Source organism: Oryx dammah, unplaced genomic scaffold (assembly GCF_014754425.2).
Source record: "Oryx dammah isolate SB20612 unplaced genomic scaffold, SCBI_Odam_1.1 HiC_scaffold_22, whole genome shotgun sequence".
NCBI lineage: Eukaryota > Metazoa > Chordata > Mammalia > Artiodactyla > Bovidae > Oryx > Oryx dammah.
The window spans coordinates 20,075,908-20,092,015 of record NW_024070206.1 but is presented as its reverse complement, the minus strand read 5'-3'; the positions used below and the strand labels follow the sequence as shown (position 1 = coordinate 20,092,015).

Sequence of the window (16,108 nt, the reverse complement as noted above, 5' to 3'; positions counted from 1 at the left end):
GTAGAACAAGGCAGCAGAGAAGAAAGGAAGGAGTGCCAAGTCACAACATCAAGAGAGGAAATGCCACAGAACCAAGACCTACAGAAGAAAATGTCCATTAGCATCGTGACAAGGGGGGTGGGTGCCCAGGGAACTCGGCCCAAGGGCACACCTGTCAGAATCTGTGTGTGTTTCTCGTGCACAAGTTAAGTTAGGTCTGGGCTGTTTTCCCCCAAGGATATACTAAATCGTAAAAACTAAAACTCAATTTAAAATTAAATGCAAAAAAAAAAAAAATTAAAGTAAAAATCAGAGGTGTCCTCTTTAAGCTTTAAAATTTGGTTGCCTTATTGTTGTCATTCAATCTCTAAGTCATGTCTGACTCCGACCCCATGGACTGCAGCATGCCAGGCTCTTCCTTGTCCTTCACCAACTCCCGGAGTTTGTTCAAACTCATGTCCATTGAGTTGGTGATGCCATCCAACCGTCTCATCCTCTGTCGTCCCCTTCTCTTGCCTTCAATCTTTCCCAGCATCAGGGTCTTTTCTAATCAGTCAGCTGTTCACATCAGGTGGCCAAAGTACTGGAGTTTCAGCTTCAGCATCAGTTGTTTCAATCAATATTCAGGGTTTATTTCCTTTAAGATTGCCTGGTTTGCTCTCCTTGCTGTCCAAGGGACTCTCAAGAGTCTTCTCCAGCACCACCACTTGAAAGCATCAGTTCAGTGCTCAGCCTTCTTTAGGGTCCAACTCTCACATCCATACACGACTACTGGAAAAACCACAGATCTGACTATATGGACCTTTGTCAGCGAAGTGGCGGTCTCTGCTTTTTAATATGCTGTCTAACTTTATCGTAACTTTTCTTCCAAGGAGCAAACGTCTTTTAATTTCAGCCTGCACTCACCATTTGCAGTGATTTTAGAGCCCAAGAAAATAAAATCTGCCACTGTTTCCACTTTTTTCCCTTTTATTTGCCATGAAGTGATGAGACCAGATGCCATGATCTTAGTTTTTTGTCTTATTAAATGCTCTTAAAAGTTGATATTCCAGTTAATAAGTACACTGGTGGTGTGTAGTTTAGTGGCTAAGTCATGTGTCTTGTGATCCCATGGACTGTAGCCTACCAGACTCCTTGTCTACGGCATTCTCCAGGTGAGAATACTGGAGTGGGTTGCCATTTCCTTCTCCAGAGCATGTTCCCAACCCAGGAATTGAACCCAGGTCTCCTGTATGCAGGCAGATTCTTTACTGACTGAGCTATAAGGGAAGCCCCAATAAGTACACAAACTTGGGGCTAATCATTAAAATATTCCCCCCATAATAATTATTATTATGACTACTGACATAATCATTATTCTGAGACAGAGAATGGAAGATCCAAAAGGAAATTGACTAGAGAGGAAAATAATGGTAAGAAACTGACTTTAGAGTAACACATAACCTAAATTAGGTTTTACTCCTTGAAAAACCAAACCCTTTAAATTGTATAACCATTACTTTGTATATTCTTTGTAAGTGTTATCAGATGGTTTACTAGGTAAATTAATTATTAAATAAACTTACTCAAAAGTTATCGAATCTATGACAGCTTTCTATGTGCCTAGCACCAAGCTAGCTGTGTTACATGCATCTTCATCTTCTCATTTCAATACACAATTAACCAAAGAGATGTTTAACAAATGTGTTTAAAATAAGATTCTATAAAAAATATTTGCCAACTTTTATAATCAAGAGAAATAATAAACTCTCCCCAAAGAACATAATAAAAGTAATGAAAATAAAAAAATTGCTCACAAGCAGTAAAACTTGAAAGCAAAGTTTTTAAAGATCTTACCTATTTTTGTCTTCTACTGATGTATCTTCTGAGCTTTTGTTTTCTTCTTTAAAATACTGGCCCGAGCTAGATGGATTAGCGAATGTAGATATGAAAGGTCCCAGAGACTGGAAAGCTGCTTGCCGAACCTGTGGAGGGAAGAAAGGATAGGAGTAGATTCTGAGTCCATCCTTAGCTAGGAGTTACAATTCCCCCTCGATCATTTTCTCCTTTTTACTTTTAAGCTTTTTAATCTTGGCTTGAATATCCAAACCGTGAGGATGTAAATATGAGACCCTACAAAATATTTGCATGGAATAGAAATTTTGTCCTGTTTAAAAAAAAAAAAGTTAATATAGAGTCTATCGTCTACTCCCAAAAGTTATCAGCAGTAACATAACTTAAATGATAAATTATTTCTTAAATTATGGGATTAAAATAATATTTTCTGTAAAATGCACTGTTTTACAAAAATGATAATTAAACAAAGCCCTACCCAACGTGAAGGATCACTGATCAAATTAATGAAGAGTGCTGATAGTTTAGTCCGTCGAATCTCTTGACACGTGGCACATGAAACGGCCATGAAACACTCCGCGCAGGCCTTGCGGACACCCCACACGTTGTCCGAGCAGAGCTGGAAAAACCTGGGCAGCTGGGCGAGAGGGGCCCCGATCGTTAGGCAGACACATGCGGGTTTCAGTTGTTACTTTTACTTCATTTCTCACTTTCCCAGCATTTAAAAACATTAGCTTAACAAAATTTAGAAGACTCATTTAATATTAGCAATTAGTAGCTTTAAATAAATCACACCCAATTCATTCCACTCCCGACTGTGGGAAAGCAAAGACACTCCTGACAAATACAGCTCGAGTTTGTACTTAATGACCCTCTGCATAATAGGTGGTTTCCAAAACTCTTCGAGCACATTAACTTGTACATTAAGCCCTTCCATCCCATGAACTAACCATTTAAAAATCACCTGCTGTACATCTAATTGGTCAGTAAAATATTCTAGGATTGTAATAAAATGAAAGATTCATTTGAATAAATAAGTACTGATTTTATAGAAATGAGAGTTAAAAAGGGATTGATGGTTCTTAACACATCCACACTTTTAACAAGCTGTCCTTAAACACAACGCAATACAAACACCCAAATTACAGAAACTTAAACTCTCAGCATCATACTATCTTTCTGGAACTATGTTAACACAATTTGGCGGCCGCTGCATGTATTTCAAATTTCAGGAGCCGCTCTGTGACGCACTGCTTTCTCCTCGGTTCCTGTCTGCAGGCCTTACCAACATCTCCTCAGTAGCTTGCTGGCCGACAACGCTGCAAATGTCTCCAAAATTGGCGGCACAGACCTGACAATGAAAGCATCATTGACATTTCAAAATATCATAGTGTTCTTTAAAAAAAATCTTTAAAATCCCACAGATCAATACAGTAACCACGAGAAGAACCATGTATCTTAAACACCACCAGCACAATACCTTTCGAACATGAAACATTCTGCAGTCACAGCACATCTCACAGAACCGAGGGAGGATCAAACGCTCTGTGATGTCCTTGCCAACCATGGGGGCCATTTTGCACATTATCTAAAATAAATGAGAGCACAGACATACTGAATGCACCTTCACACTAAGACTTCTGCCAATTTATTAAAAGTATGTAACCTAAGGAAGTATAAAATATGACATGATGTCCTTATACATCACAAAAGAATTCATCTTATTTGTCCAAGTTGAAAACAGAAAAACAGATATTAACTACTACCAACAGAATCAGCCCAACGATTATTAAAGGTACAATAAACCCAGAGAAAATCCTAAAAATTGCATTTTTACCTATAGTTTCAACCTTATTAATCATTTTGCCTAATAAAAGTAAAAAAACAAACAAAAAACTCCTATATTTCCCTGATAAGAGAATAAATGGTGACTGCTCGAAGGCAAGACTATCCATCCACAAGAAGGGTCTGGACACGGGGCACCTGCACTGCTAAGGAAAGCCTGCACACAGCCAGTCCTCACTGTGCAAAGCACCCACTGTCTCTGAAACTCGCAAATGGGAAGACCACACACTTACTCTGCAAAGCCAGGGCTCCAGGAAGGCATGGACAGAGGCCTGAGATGCACAGGATTTGCATAACACCATTCCAGGCAAAGTGAGGACAGTTTGAAAACCAGCTCAACGTATTTGAATACCCTCCCCACAGAGTTAGAATATAAGGAAATCTGACAGTCTGTCATCATTATATGTTACGTCCACCCCCGGCCCAGGCAAATACTAGGAGGACAGGCAACTGACTGGGTAGAAAGGGGACTCTACCCATATGTGCATGACTGTCTACAGACCACATCGCAAGGAACCTACGAAGAAGCACTGCAACAAACAAGTGAGCTTAGAAGGTTTGCAGGACATAGGACAAAATGAAAAAAAATGTATTTCTATAAATTATCAACGAACAACCGAAAATGTATACAAATATTCACAATAATGAAAAACAAGCACACAAACATGAAATTTAACACAGTACACATATGATCTATTGAAAACTACCAAACACTGAGGAGATGAGGGAAAGACCTAAACAAATGGCGAGATCTCTGTGCCCACAGACTGTCAGGTTGGCCCATCCCTATCAGACCCACGACCCTCAGAGTGGGGCGGGGGGGGGGGGGGGGCACTGACACCCCCCATCCCCTAAAGCAACGTGGTTTCTTGACTCCAGACTGTTTCCAGGCATCTCCAAGCCCAAGCTAACGATCCAAAGATACACAGCATCACCAATCTGGCATAATTAAATTCCTAGAATGAATTATTCCCAAAACAAAACAACTGGGAAGACAAGGAATGCAAAACATAACAGAATAAACACAAACCATTTGTGAGAGAATCACACGCTTCTCACTAGCACTGGGTGTAGCCTTTTGTTAAAATTACAATGTTTTATTATTTGTAAATCACATCGAAAATTATAACACAGCAAGTTAAACTCTGCTCAATATAAACCAACAGTTACACCAAAATCGATTTCCTTTTTCTTGAGAAGTTTGAGAAATTAAAAAAAAAAAAATCTATGATTTGGAACTTGACAGAGGTGATACAACACCATGAATGTACTAAATGCTTCTCAATTGTGAACTTTAACATGATTGATCCTATATTATGTGAATTTCACTCCAATAAAAATGCAATTACTGAAAACTATCTAAATTCATTATTAACTGGTACCTAAGTATCTAAAAATAAAATAATGGAACTTCCAATGAAAGGCACTAGAGAGATAATACAATTCATCCTACACAAGATCCAGAAGCACTATTAAATCATTTCTAGTGTAATTTTCTTTCATATCAACACAAATGCCATTGTATTAGGTTTAAATAGCAAATTCTCACAACCTAAATAATTTAAATTAGTTTTCAGATGGATTGATCACTTTTCTATTATAAGAATTCTCACTTTCTAAACTGAGGAACCACAGATGTGAATGATAACACACTATCCATGTAATTTAAGCCCAACTTGCAATGGCTCTCAAGTAATCAAACTATTTGCTAACCATGTCCCAAAACCAGAGAACTCACCATATCTGACTTTATTATGTGCATGAAGACTTAATCTGTGTGTTTTTCTAGTAATCGTAACTTGTATCATATATTCCTCCCTGCAAAAAGCATGCCATCAAGGACAGGAGCGACAGGCAGCATCCCTCTCTTTTCTTACTGCGCACTCACAGTGCCTAGAAAAGTGCTCAACAGCAACTCGAGGAGCTCAAATGCGTCTTCATTCAATACACGGTTTTTAAAAGGATCCTGGCTATCTTTGCCACCTTACTTTTTCCTTTTGATGAGATGAATTCACAGCTGATTCACTATTTTCTTGCCATGCATCCTGGCCTCTCTGAGCCTAGCAAGGACCATCATCCCAGGAGCTCCACGCAGCACAAGCCCTCCAGGAAAGACACCTCTGCCCTCGAAAGCCTGTGTCCGCTCCGAACCCAGCATTTATGTTTCAAATTCTATGACCTGTGGCTACTCTGATACCCAACACGTACCCACCCTACCACATATAATATGGCATTGTGTCTAACATCACCTCCTACGGTCACACACTAGCTCATCTCCCTGAACTGAAAAACTGAGCTCTGCTTACGGCCACAGCCTCCGTCTTCACGTCGTCGTTGCTGTCTGGGGCTGTCAGCTCCACGAGGATGGGGCACACCTTGGTCTCCACATCAAAGCGCTCGATCAGCTCCTGCTCCAGCAGGGCCAGCAAAGCTGCCTGGCTCGTTTTTCTTACCTGGGAAAAAACAAACACGTTAACAAGGCACGTGCACAGTATGATGAAACCCTAAGGCATGAAGTTCACAAATCTGCAGACTCCTCATCCAACCAAAGGTTCACAACTGGCACAACTTTGCAGATAAAAACTGGTGGCTGCTCTGCAAAGACAGAACTCAGCAGACTGTGTCGTAACAGGTCAAGAGGAACAGAAGAGCCACTCCTGGAAAAGAGGTCTCCCAGTGACAAACTTCTGGGGGCCACCTGGAAGGGTGGCAGGTGAGCAGCAGCCACTGGCGTTGTCTGCTGCAGCACTAAGGCGATCTCCTAGACTCTGCCCCACCTCCTCTGAGATGTCATTTTGTCATTCTGAGAAACTGAATGACCAGGTCTAAGTGGAAGGAACATTCTAAGCAGACCACCAGATGGCACACATTTCTGTGGGAACGTGGACAGGGCCCTCCTACCTGGTTATTCTGATCTGCGAGATATCGAACCACAATGGGCAGCAAGTACTTTGAAAAGGCGTATGGGATTGCTGGCCGGTTTTCTTGGCAGAACAAGGCAATGTGAGGCACCTGCTCCATCAGCTCTGCCCTCACGGTCGGCTCTGCGGAAACGACAGGAAGGTGAGTGGATGCCCGAACGGGGTTCTCGCCAGGCGGGCAAGTCAGGAGAGCCCCAGACTCTCCTCCCGGCATCGTGAGTGCTCAGGGAACGCACTCTGCTCTGCAATGCTCTTCACAGTCACGGCAAGGTCACCCCCTCCCAGATTCTGTCTTCAGAGCCTGCCTGGAGTCTGCGGTCACTCCCTGTGAGGACTGGACCGGTCCGCCTGAGTTCAGGTCAACTGTACATGGCATCACCCACAAACTCTGCTCTCTCAGAGCCCCCAGGACAGGCTATCAGGACTGGGTCCTAACCTGAATGCAGCCAGTGAGTGCAGGGTTTGTAGTCAGACTTAACTACGACGATAGAGGGTCAGCAAATGCTAAAGGAGACCAACAGATTGAAAATAACAACAACAAAAAAATCTGAAAAGACTCAAGTGCATATGGCAAGTTTAAATGTGACGGATTTCAAAAAGACCACTGTCCCAAGTAACGGTAAGAAAGCAAGCTGGTTATATGAGGGAAAAAGGTGAGATTCCTATACTGCTCTCTAAACATAAATTCTAGGTGAATCAGAGATCCAAATTTTTTTTTTTTTTTTTTTAAGATCAAAAGCGCTAAAAGACAAGATTTTAAGGGATTTTCCTGGTGGTCCAGAGGTTAGGACCACTAACCTCTCCACTTCCACTGCAGAGGGTTCAATCCCTGATTAGGGAAATAAGATCTTGTAAGCTGTAGGGCAAGGTCAAAAAAAAAAAAGTTGAATCTTGAGGTGTGAAGCCCTTCAGTTCAGTTCAGTCGCTCAGTCGTGTCCGACTCTTTGCGACCCCATGAATCACAGCACGCCAGGCCTCCCTGTTCATAACCAACTCCCGGAGTTCACTCAGACTCGCGTCCATCGAGTCAGTGATGCCATCCAGCCATCTCATCCTCTGTCATCCCCTTTTCCTCCTGCTCTCAATCCCTCTCAGCATCAGAGTCTTTTCCAATGAGTCAACTCTTTGCATGAGGTGACCAAAGTACTAGAGTTTCAGCTTTAGCATCATTCCTTCCAAAGAAATCCCAGGGTTGATCTCCTTCAGAATGGACTGGTTGGATCTCCTTGCAGTGCAAGGGACTCTCAAGAGTCTTCTCCAACACCACAGTTCAAAAGCATCAATTCTTTGGTGCTCAGCCTTCATCACAGTCCAACTCTCACATCCATACACGACCAGTGGAAAAACCATAGCCTTGACTAGACGGACCTTTGTTGGCAAAGTAATGTCTCTGCTTTTGAATATATTATCTAGGTTGCTCATAATCTTTCTTCCAAGGAGTAAGCGTCTTTTAATTTCATGGCTGCAGTCACCATCTGCAGTGATTTTGGAGCCCCCAAAAAATAGAGTCTGACACTGTTTCCACTGTTTCCCCATCTATTTCCCATGAAGTGATGGGACCGGACGCCATGATCTTCGTTTTCTGAATGTTGACCTTTAATCCAACTTTTTCACTCTCCTCTTTTACTTTCATCAAGAGGCTTTTTAGTTCCTCTTCATTTTCTGCCGTAAGGGTGGTGTCATCTGCATATCTGAGGTTATTGATATTGATATTGAGGTTATTGATATTTCTCCCAGCAATCTTGATTCCAGCTTGTGTTTCTTCCAGTCCAGCATTTCTCACAGAACTGTTCAACTTCAGGTGAAGCAATTCAAGGCAAATAAAACCCCCAAACTAAGACCAGCTAATTTCACCTTACAAAGACTTCATTATGGACAAAAGATGTATCTAACAGGAGTTCTGTATTTTAAACCACGTATAAAATGTATAAAACATTTTGCCGACAAAGGTCCATATAGTCAAAGCTATGGTTTTTCCAGTAGTCATGTATGGATGTGAGAGCTGGACTATAAAGAAAGCTGAGCGCTGAAGAATTGATGCTTTTGAACTGTGGTGTTGGAGAAGACTCTTGAGAGTCCCTTGGACCGCAAGGAGATCCAACCAGTCCATCCTAAAGGAAATTAGTCCTGAATATTCACTGGAAGGACTGATGCTGAAGCTTCAATACTTTGGCCACCTGATGCGAAGAAATGAGTCATTAGAAAAGACCCTGATGCTGGGAAAGATTGAGGGCAGGAGAAGGGGATGACAGAGGAAGAAATGGTTGGATGGCATCACTGACTCAACAGACATGAGTTTGAGCAAGCTCTGGGAGATGGTGAAGAACAGGGAAGCCTGGCATGCTGCAGTCTCTGGGGTCGCAAAGAGCCAGACACGACTGAGCCATTGAACAACATCAACAATAAAACATCTACTTAGACAAAAGAAAACTTAAAAAAAAAAATTAGGAGTCTGAGGTAGAGGAAACGTAACATTAAAAATATTAAGATCAAAACTTCCTGACATCTGACAGAGACTAGAATCCTCAAACTCAAGGAGGCTGCGACAGCGTGGCTCTGACAACCCTCCAGCCCTAACACTGCTCCCAGACGACTCCTAACAGTCAGAGGAGCTGCCCAGCAGGCCTTCCTGCCAACCCAGTTTCTCCTCAAGTCAACGCTCTCTGCATTACTGTTTCAAATCACAAGCGGTTTGAACTCTCAGGCCCAGAACAGTATAAATCTTTACAATCTAGCCCTCAGCCCCCTCGCTTAAGCCTAGTTTTTCTAAACTGCAGGACTAGTAAACCCACTGTTGACCAAGTGGGCCAGTGTCCTAAGCTCCCCAGGCCCCGACACCTCTCCTTTTCTCTCCCCTCTGTGCCATCAGACCCAGCTCAGATGCCACCAGCTATCTGAAGCCAGCCCCGATCCTCCCTGTTATGGCTTACTGTTAGTATGTCGGCTGCACTCACTCAACTGTTAATTTGATGACAGGAATTCTTACTCATCTTGGTAATGGCTCTAACATTCAGTCTAGAACCTGGCACAGAGTATGTACTGTTTACACATATCCAGTACAAATGTCAATAGAGATATTTATCAGGAACTCAACAACTTGAGATACATTTTAGAACACATACAGAAGGGAATGGCTATCCACTCCAGTATTCTTGCCTGTGAAATCCCATGAACAGAAGAGCCTGGCGGGCTCCAGGCCATGGGGTTGCAAAGGGTCGGATGCTTCTGAGCAACTAACACTTTCACTTTCACATATTTAAAAGTAGCAGTGCAGCTGGTAAACAGGCAGAAGAAATACAAATTCTGCCTTAAAAAAGAGACGCTCACCAAAAAATGAGCTCATCTAAAAACTAAAGGATGAGAATGCTGACATGCCAGAAAGTTTGATAGAAATGGAAAAATAACCCATTTCAATAAAGAGATCATGGATTTAAGAAAAACATTTATTTCTGAATTGTTTCTAAAATCAAATATAGGAATATGCTCAAAGCAATATTAGGTTAAAATGGTAAATTTTATGTATGTTTTGCCTCAGTGACAAGTATTTTTTAAAAACGTAGTAAACTGTATTCTAAGTCTCAAAACAAGTTTACCTCTTAAGCAGACTCTCCTCCTATTTGCACTTTAAGAGACAAACACCTTTAGTTTTACAACAAAATGATTAACATTTTTTAAGTAAGAATGCATTTTTTGTCAAAAAAGTTTTACAGCCCATTCATCCCTTTTTACTTATTCAAAAAAGTCTGGTTTTTATTACAGTAATAAAATAGTTATTATGAATGTGCATGACGCAAAACAATGTTCTTAGATTCTTCTGAAAAATTTCCAAAGTCAAACTAAATGGGCCTGGTATATAAAATGTCTGGATCTTAGTAACAGGTTTTTTATTTTCTTGTTACTCATGGGTTAGACAGTTTACTTAGGAAATATTTCCAAGAAACCTCATGTTACACTTAAGTTTTTCATTAGTTTTCAGAAAGTTAAATTTGATAAAAGAAACATTCTTCTGCATAAACACACACCTGAGTCATCAGCTAATCTGCTGATTCTTTCCAGAACAGCAACGCACTCTCTCTCATCATCACACACTTCCCTCAGCGTGTCCAGCAGACTCCGGGCCACCATCTGTCTGCACAGAAGAAGGTTATTCCCCGGTCAGTGGCACCCAACAGTTAGTATTCAGAATTTAAAAGCCAGAATCCATACGGATTTAGAAAGTTTTTCTTAACACATTTTATAAGCGACAATTTTCTAAGTGACAAATACTGGTATGGATTTTATTTTAATTAAGATGAGACTGAACATTTACCAGAATGTTTCACCTTTATCTGACAAATTTCTAAGGTCACTGAAAATTTGTTTCAAGTAACTATTAATACCTTCAATGATCATAGATAGGGAAAAAGTATAATTATTTTTCATATATAAAATGTTATCTTTACATATTTGATTAAACAAGTTTCATACATCTACACTCAGAAGATGCTAGAAAGACTTTTCAATTTCCCAGAGAAAATGGGAATCTCCCAGGTGGTCTGGGGACTGCAGGTGGAGAAACAGTGCAACCGGGGAGAGTGAGCACAGGTCCCGCCCCCGACAGCCAGCCACCTGGTCCACGGCAGGGACACACCGCCCCCTGCTGGAGGAATAACAGACTCCTCAGTAGCCACTGCACATGAACGGCAAAATGATGCTTAACAGCAACAAAGTAGTGCGGTTTTTGGTTGTTTTTTGCCGAAAAGCCAAGAAAGAATGCGTTTTCTTACAGGATGGAGGAGTAACGAGTGTAACGGCGGCCACAGCTGTGACCAGTAGTGAAGCTGGGTGACTCTCACTGCCTGTGGCAGTGATGCCTGGTTTAAACTGGGTACTTCTGTGAACTGAAATTCGAGCAACGAAAGCCACCCTCCCGCCTCCCCCAGTGAAGAGCACATGCACGTACCTGTTAAAAACGTTCTCACTCGCAGCATACTTGTCCAGTCTCCCCAGTGGCGTCAGCATGTCATCTTGTGAGACAAAGTCCAGGGCTGAAGGTACAACAATCACATCAGACTCTGAGCTGCAGTCATCCACACCAACTATCAGAGACATGAGAACACTCCTCACATACTGCGCACGGAGAGGCGCCCGGGCCTCCCGGGCAGCACAGGTCAACCCGCCCCTCGCTGCGTCTGGAGGACAAACAGCCACAGGAGGAGCTGGGGCGGAGGCCACGGATGACAAGGGGCTGCCTCTCCTCCTTCGATGGGTGCATTCTAACCGCCCCGAGAAGCACAGGGGTCAGAGGCCGCAGATGCTCCGTCGTGTGACCAACTAACAGAGAGACCAGAAAAGGGTGACCCCACAGGCCTGAGAGCCCACACACCCAACCAGACCACTGCCGACCTGTAAATAAACGAAGGGTCAGACACCGACAGAGTTAATCCTGCCAGGCAGCCAGAGAACCCACACTATACAGAGAAGAACAAAGATGAGAATTACAGCAGCCTTCTCGCCAGGAAGAACACAAGCCAGAGGCAGCAGAGCAGGTCTGCAAGGGACTGAAAGCGAAAGCGCCAACCTATACCTCCAGATCCAGTGAACCGAAGTCGCTCAGGTATCTTTGAAATTCATGTCTCTTGAACATAAAGAGCCTCTTGATGGAAGTGAAAGAGGAGAGTGAAAAAGTTGGCTTAAAGCTCAACATTCAGAAAACGAAGATCATGGCATCCGGCCCCATCACTTCATGGCAAATAGATGGGGAAACAGTGGAAACAGTGGCAGACTTTATTTTTCTGGGCTCCAAAATCACTGCAGATGGTGACTGCAGCCGGGAAATTAAAAGACGCTTACTCCTTGGAAAGAAACTTATGACCAACTTATGACAGCACAGCATATTAAAAAGCAGAGACGTTACTTTGCCAACAAAGGTCCGTCCTGTCAAGGCTATGGTTTTTCCTGTGGTCATGTATGGATGTGAGAGTTGGACTGTGAAGAAAGCTGAGTGCCAAAGAATTGATGCTTTTGAACTGTGGTGTTGCAGAAGACTCTTGAGAGTCCCTTGGACAGCAAGGAGATCCAACCAGTCCATCCTAAAGGAGATCAGTCCTGGGTGTTCATTGGAAGGACTGATGCTAAAGGTGAAACTCCAATACTTTGGCTACCTGATGCGAAGAGCTGACTCATTTGAAAAGACCCCGATGCTGGGAGGGACTGGGGGCAGGAGGAGAAGGGGACGACAGAGGATGAGATGCCTGGATGGCATAGCCGACTTGATGAACATGCGTTTGGGTGAACTCCAGGAGTTGGTGATGGACAGGGAGGCCTGGTGTGGTACGGTTCATGGGGTTGCAAAGAGTTGGACACGACTGAGCGACTGAACTGAACTGAACGTAAAGGTGAAACAAAGACTTTTTCTGACATATAAAAGCTGACAGACATCAGTAGCAGCAAACTTACAAGAAATACTGGAAGTCCTTGAACCAAAAAGAAAATTACACCAGATGGAAATCTGAACCTACACAAAGGAATGAAGATTATCAGAAATGGTGAATATGTGGGCAAACACAAACGCCTCTTCTTATTGAAAAAACACCACCACCACCACTCTTTAAAGATAATTGCTTAGGGCAAAACTATGCACTGTAAAATGAAGAGAAAAATATACTGTGAAGTTTATAATATGTGTAGAAGTAAAATACACGACTGTGTGTACTCAGTTGCTAAGTTATGTCTGACTCTTTTGTGACCCCACGGACTGTAGCCCACCAGGTTCCTCTGTCCATAGAATTTTCCAGGCAAGAATACTGGAGTGGGTTGCCATTTCCTCCTTCAGGGGATCGTCCTGACCCAGGGGCTGAACCCAGGTCTCCTGCATCTGCAGCACTGGCAGGCAGATTCTTTACCACTGAGCCACCTGGGAAGCCCAAAACATAAGATTACAACAGCACAAAGGCAGAAAAAGAGTGTATATTGTATACATATACATGAAGACTGACGGTAATGAGTCAGAGGAGCACACTAATTATAAACTTTGCAGCAGCTACTAAACACCAAAAAACCCCACCTGAAACATACAGCAAGTAAGGCAATAAAGGCCATTAAATGGAATCACAGAAAATACTCAGACGAAAAAGAGAAAGAAAGGAAGAAAAAATACATGGGACAAACAGGAAATAGCAATATGAGAGGAAAATCAAACCATATCAGTAATCACAGTAAGTGCAAACACTCTAAACACCCCCAATTAAAAGGTAGAGAATTGTCAAACTGGACTAAAAATAACACCTAACATGAAAATCATTTCTCACATACAGAAAGATTTTACCAGGTTATTCTGATCTACGAGTTACAGCAAAGTACCTCATGCGTTATGAATCAGTTGTAAAACCACCCAGGCACTATCATTTGGCCTGTTTCCTCCTCTAGGATTGTTGGCTGGCATGACCTGGAAGGTGCCTTTATGCAGGCTCTAGAATTCTATGACTATGACCAAACTGTTTCATCAGTTGCACACCTGTCAATCTTAAAGATAAACATGAACACTGCAGGTTCTGGTCCCTAAAAAGGCAGGGGCTGTCAGGAAGAGTGCCAGAACAGTTACAGTCACACACGGCTGTGTTTAGGACAAGCCTGGAGCGCTCACCCTAAAAGGCAGACCCCCCCACGTCTCATATTCAGACCCTGATTGTGCAGGTGTGGAGTGAGACTCAGAAGCGATCGTTTTTAATAAACACCCCCAACAGGCTTAAACACAAATTGTTGAACAACTATATTTGAGAAATGCCAAGAGGGTAACAAACCATATTCTGCCTCCACTTGGGTTTCTGTCTATCTTCGCATCGTGGCTGAGGTTCGTCTCTACATGGAAGGGAGTGCTGTGCCCCAGCAGGGCGCTGGGGCAGACATACGCTCCCCAGCGCTGCAGCCTCCTGCCAGCACTGGTGGACGCCCCCTGCCTGAACATCCTCTCCAGGGTCAGGACTTCCTCATCAACTCCTGACTGGACCAAGTGGCTCTGGACCTCCTCTTTATGGAGGCAGCAATGATCTAATTACTGTGGCTTCAGACTGCATACTTAAGTCTTTACCTAGCCATCCTGCAAATGCCTGCCGCAGGTGACAAGTAGAAGCAGCACACAAATAATCAATAAAGCTTTCACCACTAAAAAAGAGAAATCCTGCAGCACAAATGATGGTACAGTCAGTAACATCCTAGATAAAAAAGAGAACACAAAGCGTGAATGTAGCTATGCTGCTACAAGGACTGTGGATAGCTTATGCAAAGCGGTGCATTAATTTAAATAGATTACGGTAGATTAACGATGCAAATTACAATCCTGAGGAGCCCTGGCTCAGACAGTAAGAGTCTGCCTCCAATGCAGGAAACCTGGGTTCAATCCCTGGGTCAGGAAGATCCTCTGGAGAAGGGAATGGCTACCCACTCCAGTATTCTTGCCTGAAGAATTCCAGGGACACAGGAGCTTAGTGGGCTACAGTCCACGGAGTCGCAAAGAGTCAGACACAACTGCACGACCAATATTTCCAATTCCAATGTGAAACGTGCAACAAACGATGGCTAGAAAGCCAACTGGGAGTTAAAATAGAACGCTAAAAAATAATGAGTTAATATCCCCAAAGAAACTCACAAAAGGAGCAACAGAGAAAACAAGACATGAAGAGAAATACGCAATCAGATCAATAATTACATTACTGATAAATAGACTAAACATTATAAGTCAAAAGGTAGAGAATCACAAACTAGCAACAAGGTAAAAACTACAGATGTTACTCAACTATAATCTGTCTATCAGAAATGTATTTTTAAAGTCCAAATTTCAACCCATGGGTTGAAAAGAAAAGGATTAAGAAAAAAAGACATAAAACATGACACAGCACGAGAAAGCCAGCGTGGCTATTTTATCATCAGACAAAACAGGCAAGGAGCATCTCGGGAGAGGAGGAGGATCTTTCATCACCTGACCTGCGTGCTCCAAGGCTGCCCCTCCTTTCTGGATCACTTACTTGATTCTGGATTCTTGGACATTACACAGTAATAGCCCCTTACAGCGCTCACTGCTTTAAACATCCAACTTCATCCAGCTGATGAAGTGAAAAAATCATGTTGGCTTTTAATGTCATTTGAAATTTCAAAATGACTCAAAAGCAATGAAAACAACGATCATTCTGAAATGTTTTTTCAAATTGTATCTATACTCCCCAAATCCCAAGGCTCCTCTTCCCGTGTAAACCCATCCTGGGTAGCTGAAAGGGGACCAGCATGGAAAGGAAAAATGAAGATGACCTGAATGGTCAACATGAGACAGAATTCCTACACTTGTGCAGGAAACCGTCATTTCTCAAAATTTAATATTTAATTATAAAATAAAAGCTTCCATGAAGAAGTTAAATGATACAATGTCAACAAAAACTTGTGTTTCTTAGTGACTTTTAACAGAATTCCTTACGGGAAAAGAAACCTGGGATATGAACTGAAGCCCTGTCCTTAAGGGTTAGTGCATCTTGCCTCAAGTCAGAGTCAACAGATTCTTC

At 42.5% G+C, this 16,108-nt stretch overlaps 1 protein-coding gene across 3 annotated transcripts in view; it reads right to left on the bottom strand.

Annotated features, from left to right (window-relative positions):
* Window positions 1–15,889, bottom strand: part of PPP4R1 (protein phosphatase 4 regulatory subunit 1) — a 34,284-nt gene extending 18,395 nt beyond the window's left edge. For 2 of the 3 annotated variants that reach the window (XM_040264624.1, XM_040264625.1), the window contains exons 1-8: window positions 11,521–12,275; window positions 10,601–10,707; window positions 6,559–6,701; window positions 5,964–6,110; window positions 3,293–3,400; window positions 3,098–3,163; window positions 2,291–2,449; window positions 1,816–1,943 (exon numbers count right to left, since the gene is read on the bottom strand). In XM_040264624.1, coding sequence (XP_040120558.1) covers window positions 1,816–1,943; window positions 2,291–2,449; window positions 3,098–3,163; window positions 3,293–3,400; window positions 5,964–6,110; window positions 6,559–6,701; window positions 10,601–10,707; window positions 11,521–11,669 — 1,007 coding nt within the window. In that variant the 5' untranslated portion in view covers window positions 11,670–12,275. Of the gene's footprint in view, window positions 1–1,815; window positions 1,944–2,290; window positions 2,450–3,097; window positions 3,164–3,292; window positions 3,401–5,963; window positions 6,111–6,558; window positions 6,702–10,600; window positions 10,708–11,520; window positions 12,276–13,016 lie in introns of those variants that run through there. The other variant, XM_040264626.1, reaches the window with a different exon arrangement.
* Between the last annotated feature and the right edge of the window lie 219 nt (window positions 15,890–16,108).